Source organism: Cupressus sempervirens, chromosome 8 (assembly GCF_028749045.1).
Source record: "Cupressus sempervirens isolate cs-2001-9-10 chromosome 8, ASM2874904v1, whole genome shotgun sequence".
In the NCBI taxonomy this organism is placed as follows: Eukaryota; Viridiplantae; Streptophyta; class Pinopsida; order Cupressales; family Cupressaceae; genus Cupressus; species Cupressus sempervirens.
This window is the reverse complement of record NC_143125.1, coordinates 269,709,455-269,716,067: the sequence shown is the minus strand read 5'-3', so window position 1 is coordinate 269,716,067 and position 6,613 is coordinate 269,709,455. Positions and strand designations below refer to the sequence as shown.

The following is a 6,613-nucleotide window of genomic DNA, read 5'->3' as shown; positions in this document are numbered from 1 at the left end:
CTTCGTATCCTTCATTTCTATCTATAGATCTCTATCATCATTATCTCTCTTTTCAATTTGTCTTCATATATATTAATCTCCATTTTCCTTCTTTTCTAACTATTAGGACGAATATATCTCTTTTGACTCTCTCTTCATATATTTTACTCTCTAATTTCCTTCTTTCCTAACTATTGGTAGGAACTTTGATGCAATGCGTCTCTTGTAATACATTGTAATTAGTTCAAATGTATGTATATGATTTATTATAATATCTTGATCATATGATCAAACAATAAGCATCATATATTTTATTAATAATATGAGAGATATGTAAATAATTTCACCCCTTTCCAAATATTATATTTTATATATACACTTTACTTTTAAATCAATCTCTATAAATCGAATATCTACCCATAATCACAAAATTTCTACATAATAATTATTTAAATTCAAGATTACTATTTTTCAAATTAAAGACCACAACATAATGAGTGCTTAGTAATACTCTTGTAGACCGCTAATCGCCCCCGTCGTATAACCCACTTGTCCACCCTCGCACCTTACAACCTCTCTAACTCATCGATACAAGTTTAACCAGATCAATTCTGACCTGACGAGCTTTTTCAGATACCCTCACGGGCCCTTACCCTCCTCCCCCAAATAGAGGAAGAGAAGGCATATATGCCCCTGCCCAAGGCCACATGAATTGCTTCCATACATCTCCACTGTATATACTTTATAATCCTTTCGAATTGTTTGCTGCTTAAGTTCCACGCGACCCATACAATTCGCGGAAAAGGTCTGTGATTAAATGTCAATTTCGTTTGTTTTGCGTAGTTACAGACTACCCAAGATTTCTTCAACGATATACATGGATTTCTTCCACCTTTGCGCGCGGCATGGAACTTAATCGCCTTCAGCAGTTGGGAAGATCAACATGGCCATTTTGCTGTTAAAATTTCAAGGTACCAGTGTTAATCATTAGTAAAAATTGAGATTCTGCTATTTTACATAATCATCCTATATGGTGTTCCATTCTGGGGTTTTAAATTTGGATCCATCAATGGCACTAGATCTCTTAATACGGACATTGTTGAAACCTAGCAAAATACATTTTAAAACTAGGGTTGGGTGTTTATGGCATTCATTTGACTTAGTATCAGGAGGCATTGCACAATGAGGGCTGGGGTTGTTCTAATATTGTTTATTGCAGTACATTTTGAGTTGAGGGAAATTGAACCCCTAAAATCCTACCATGACAATTGAACTCGTGTGATATTCTATAATATTTTAAATGGACCAAAGCTTTTAGTCCAAGGGAGTTGAACTGGAAATTTATTTACATACGACTTATTATATTGCAGGTTCCTCGGAGAAAAATTGAGAATTGAGCTGAAATAATTTTCAACTTAGTGACATGGTTTGACCAATCGGCGATTACCTCAGAAACATATATCACTGTTTCTGTGTACAATGCAGTTTCCTGAAATCAAATTAGCTGAAAATAGACCATAGAAGCATGTCCATGCCATTGCCATCTATATGTGAAAAGGACAATACTTTTGTCACCTATTAAACACTGCATTGGCCGCCAGCGACAACCATACCGTGGCCATGGGGCACGCACACATTCGAAAGATTTAGGAGACATGATTGTTGTAGTAATTGGAGTTTTACCTTCCTATGCCTGTGGCAATAATTGTGATTGCTGCATCTTTCTAGCCAGTCCCATTTTGAGCTCCATCTGGAGAACTGCTTGCTAAGTTACTGCTTGATTTTTTTTGACGGGCTACGAGAGGGAGGAAGGTGTGTTGGAGATGGAGGTCAGCAAAGGTAAAAGAGGGTCAAAGTGGTCCAATCGCCAGCAGTTCAAAAACAAAGCCAAAAATAGGGTTGATGATTTGCAGGGAATGTTTACAGATCTGCAATCAGCAAGAAAAGAGAATCGTGTGACTGATGCTGTTGTTTTAGAGGAGCAAGTCCACCAGACGCTGAAGGAATGGAAAGCAGAGCTGCATGAGGCATCACCGGCTTCTTCATTGCGGGTAATATTTTAAACTTGCCTTTGATTGATGCATCATAGCATTTGAAGGCATGCTTTTTGAATTTAATATCTTTAGAGGTTATGTGGTATTTTTGCAAGGACATAGCAATTATAGCCTGGTATTATTTGCATATTGTACAGGCAGAAAGCCTGAGTTCCTCAGAGTTGTCCTCTGATATGAAGCGTCTGTTGCAACTTCATGAAGAGGATGATGATGCAAGCAGTAATCCTAAGCTTCAGGGTGATGCAACAAATTTTCAGGAAAATGTTACTGCAACTTACCGAATGGTATGCCTTTTTTGGAATTGGAATTATTAACTTATCCTTTTTCTTTTGTTCTGTTCTACTGATTTTTTATCATTTGCAGCATTTATTTGACAATGAATTGCAAAGTCCCGAGGAACCTTTAGAAAGGGTTAGTAGTTGTGCAAGTACAGGGGAGGGATTACATCAAAATAGTTACCTGCAAACATCGGAGAAATTAGCTGCAACTATTGAGGACATACAGCAGCACAACTATGTCCAATCTTTGGAGCAACTACCTGCAAATATAGTGGATGACTTAGAAGTAACCCTTGCAAGTGGGCAACTCAATTTTCACCAGGATTACATCCACACTGCAGAACCTTCTTTTGCGCTAAATGATCAAGAAGAAATGACATGTCTGTTTCAAGGTCCACAACCTGGAATCTGTCCTCCACCAGCAGCATTCCTAGGCCCCAAGTGTGCTCTTTGGGATTGTCCCAGGCCGGCCCTAGGAATAGAATGGTGTCAAGACTATTGTAGTAATTTCCATCGAACTCTAGCCTTGAATGAAGGTGCACCTGGAACAATACCTGTTTTGCGACCTGGAGGAATTGAACTAAAGGATGGCCCACTATTTGCCGCACTATGTGCGAAAACAAAGAACAAAGAAGTTGGTATTCCAGAATGTGAAGGCGCCGCAACCTCAAAGTCTCCATGGAATGCGAAGGGTATATATATTTTTGCAGTGCATGTTTACTGTTGAACATTTCTGGTTTACAATATTAAAAAGTTAAAGAGTGTAAAAATCAATTTACTGTCATATCTAAACTTCTGACTTGATTATTGTTTATTTTTCAGAACTTTTTGACACAAACATACTTCCAGGAGAATCAGTTAGGGAGTGGCTCTTTTTTGATAAACCTCGGAGGGCCTTTGAAAGTGGAAATCGCAAGCAGCGTTCATTGCCTGATTATGGTGGCCGTGGTTGGCATGAGTCACGGAAACAAGTAATGAAGGATTTAGGTGGACTCAAGAGATCCTACTATATGGATCCCCAGCCACCTACTCAGTTTGAATGGCATCTTTATGAATATGAAATGAATGAGTGTGATGCTTGCGCTTTGTACAGGCTTGAGTTGAAATTGTTTTGTTCAAAGAAGAATGGTAAAGGCAAACTTGGTGGTGATCCCATGATTGATTTGCAGCATCAAATAGGCAGGTTGTCTGCAGAGGTATCTGGAGAAACTAAGCAGAGTAACATAGGTCGAATAAAAATAGTTAAAAAGAATGATAGCAATTATATCTATTCAGCTTCAAATCAGCTCGGAGCTGCAGGTGGAGATTTTGCCTATGGGACAGGTGTGCAGTGTGGTTATTTTGTTGGAGCAGCAAATGGATGCCATTCAACCCAATGACAGGCATGTATTGGAGCTAACATTTACCCTTAGTTTTGTAAGCATTTATCTTTCATGGCTCCTGACATGGGTATGCTTACAGTTGGTGGCATATGATAGTATTGAATTTCACCATTACTTGGAAATGTAGTTTTCTGAAAGATTTGTGCTTTTAACTGTTGTAATTATAATTAACCTGTTGACTTGACCAATTATGTGGTATCATTTTCCTTCACCATTTCAGTGAGAAATGCCATTCTACCAAGAAAATGATTACTTATCATAAGTAGGCCAGTAGGTGATTATAGATAGTATTCCAACTTCCAAGTGGAGTATATTCAGCAGTGTCCTCAAGTTATGTTAATCTATTTGTAGAAGTTATACCACTTTTCTCTAAAGGATCCATATTTTTACTCTTCTAGGCACTATACAATAGTAGGCTGCAGCTAATACTTGCAGGAATCTCTCTGCTAGTAGTAAGTATTGATCAGCTTGTCGTCGCTTTTTGGGTTTTTTGTGTAGGTTCAGGCAGTTTCAAAATCGATGGAAGTTATCATGTGTACTGGTATTTTAAGTTTGCGTGGTGGAATTTAGTTTCTTTTGCTTTCTAACTTGCCAGGTATGGGTAAGGCCAATCACTACTTGCCTAAATGGTGATTCAGTTGACCGTATGTTTTTGTGTGCATTGTGTGTTGCCACCATAGTGGCATGAAAGATAAATCTCGCTGTTTGCATCTGCATGTTGATATCCGGGGACACGGGTGACTTAGTCGCTGTTGATTCAGATTTCCTACTTAGATACACTAATTTTAAAACATACTATTCTTTGGAGGACTCTTACATCTGAATGTCAGTTCCCAACTTCCTTTGAGATATTAGGGTCTGTAAGGGAAAGTGTGTAATGGAGATCAAAATAACAATGTACCAATCACTTATCTCTTGCTCTAAGGTCCCTTTTACATTCTAATGTATCAATAGCTTCTTTCTTACATTAAGACCCTTATTGCATGGTAGTTGTTTTTGGAGATACCATTCTTTTGTAGATCAATTTGAAAAGCTGTTGAAAATTTTCTGTGAAAATATTTATATGGGCTTCAGAGACATGGGCTTGAGTCAAAAGGTCATCTGAAATAGGTACTTTGCCTCCTTGACACGCAAGAACATGTATTAGTTCTGCTGCATCCTTTTTTACATTGATATATTTTTAGGAGGAAAATTGAGGTGTGCATGTTTTGTATGCCCTTCATCTGTACTTTTGGTGCAGCTTTTTTTCATTGTAAATATCTGCAAGAAAATTATTGTCATACAACACTAATTGCGGGATTTCTCTGAAGCGTTGAGTCTAAAATGTTCAAGCAACAAACAAGTGCAATCATTGTTTTAGTTACTACTTTTTGGATTCTCTAATGAGTCATGGTGCCCAAGGATGGTGGCATTTGAACCCAAGGTCTTTTATAAGGCAATGTTAACTGTCTTGAAATTTCTTGGATATCTTTCTACCATTTTATGCTGTCATTTGGACCCAAGGTCTTTCACAAGGCAACTGTTACTTCTCATAAAGATCCTTAGATATTTTACTACAGTTTTTATCACTAGGAATAGGACAATTAAGATGACATTAAGCTCCTCGAGATTTAAAACCTAAAAAAGGTTTTTGTTAATTGTGTTATTTCATTTGAAGACCCTAGCACTCTAGAGTCACTTTGAACCAGAGTTCATGGTTGTTGGAGATAATCTTTTAGCTTTTTTCATCAAATGTATAAACATTACGTGGTTTCTTGGGTGACTAGTCTTAGGTAAACCACCATCAAGGTTGTTGAGATATGATAGTGTCGGTTAGATACTGATTATGGCAACTGTGTATCCATTTCTCTTGCCATTAACATTACAAGTGATTATCCTTCTGATAATCTGAAACTACTATATCAAACTGAGTATGCAAATCTGTACATTCAGATTATACCTCTCTCCGGTATCATGCAATACTTCCGTGCAAAATATTGATCACGTATTGGATTGAGTTTATGATCCATCATCCTATGTAAATTGAAGGTCACAATAAGACTTGTTTATTTAGTAAACGTGCCCTATTAGGAACATTCTATTGGAGTGTTAATTATGTGACTTCATGCCTCTTCACCAAGAGACACATAATGAACAGTCAAGTCTGCTCATGATGTGGTTTTGTATGAATACTTATATGGATTGAATTCAAGAGACAAAGTATCAAAATTAATAAATGCTCTGCCTTATTTGGAATTCTCAAATTCTATATTGATATTCAGTATTTGTTAATATTGAATTTACTTTACATACATTCAGACAGTCACATTTTAACAAAGGTAAAGTCTAGATTTGATTTGGAGGCCATTTGTCTCATATTTGACTTTGATTTATCGTTGTAATGCAATAGCAATATTAGTAAATAAATAAATAATATATTTTATGAGTAAAATAAAACAGTGGATGCAGTTTTACAGCTTCTAACATGCATCCAGTTACAAAACTTACGTAGTCCCTCAAAAATATGTTAATAGTTTAATGAACAATCCAGGGCTAGGACATGGTATTTGCCTAGCTACATATTTGATTAAGCAAATATGAGTGCATAAAAAAACCAATAAAAAGTTACTTAGAAACAAAAACCAATAAAAAGTTACTTAGAAACAAATGTTGTGTAGAGGGAGTACTTGCAAGGCATATTTATTGTAGCTATGTAGTGGAGAGTGACCACAATTGTAGTATTGTAATGGATAAATTGAAATTCTTGAAGGCAATATTTTTCTTATGGAGGTTTACGCTTGCAATAGGGACTAAGCTTGTGAGTAAACCAATCTAGCAATGGCGTCCAGCCCACAATTGTTGTATTTAATGGATAAATTGAAATCCTCGAAGGCAATAATTTTTTATGGAGGTTTACACTTGCAATAAGGACTAAGCCTGT

General features: G+C 36.7%; 1 protein-coding gene across 2 annotated transcripts; it reads left to right on the top strand.

The window, feature by feature from the left end:
• The first annotated feature begins 577 nt into the window (after positions 1-577).
• Positions 578-4,314, top strand: LOC149542483 (transcription factor VOZ1-like). 2 transcript variants are annotated; one of them, XM_089797427.1, is made up of 6 exons: positions 578-950; positions 1,350-2,030; positions 2,171-2,317; positions 2,397-3,003; positions 3,134-3,693; positions 4,192-4,314. In XM_089797427.1, the coding sequence occupies exons 2-5, from the start codon at positions 1,803-1,805 to the stop codon at positions 3,688-3,690; spliced, it is 1,539 nt and encodes a 512-aa protein (XP_089653553.1). In that variant the 5' UTR covers positions 578-950; positions 1,350-1,802; the 3' UTR covers positions 3,691-3,693; positions 4,192-4,314. The 2 variants fall into 2 exon arrangements, with proteins under 2 accessions (XP_089653553.1, XP_089653552.1); XM_089797426.1 differs by lacking the exon at positions 4,192-4,314 and having other exon boundaries at positions 3,134-4,067.
• Positions 4,315-6,613: the final 2,299 nt, after the last annotated feature.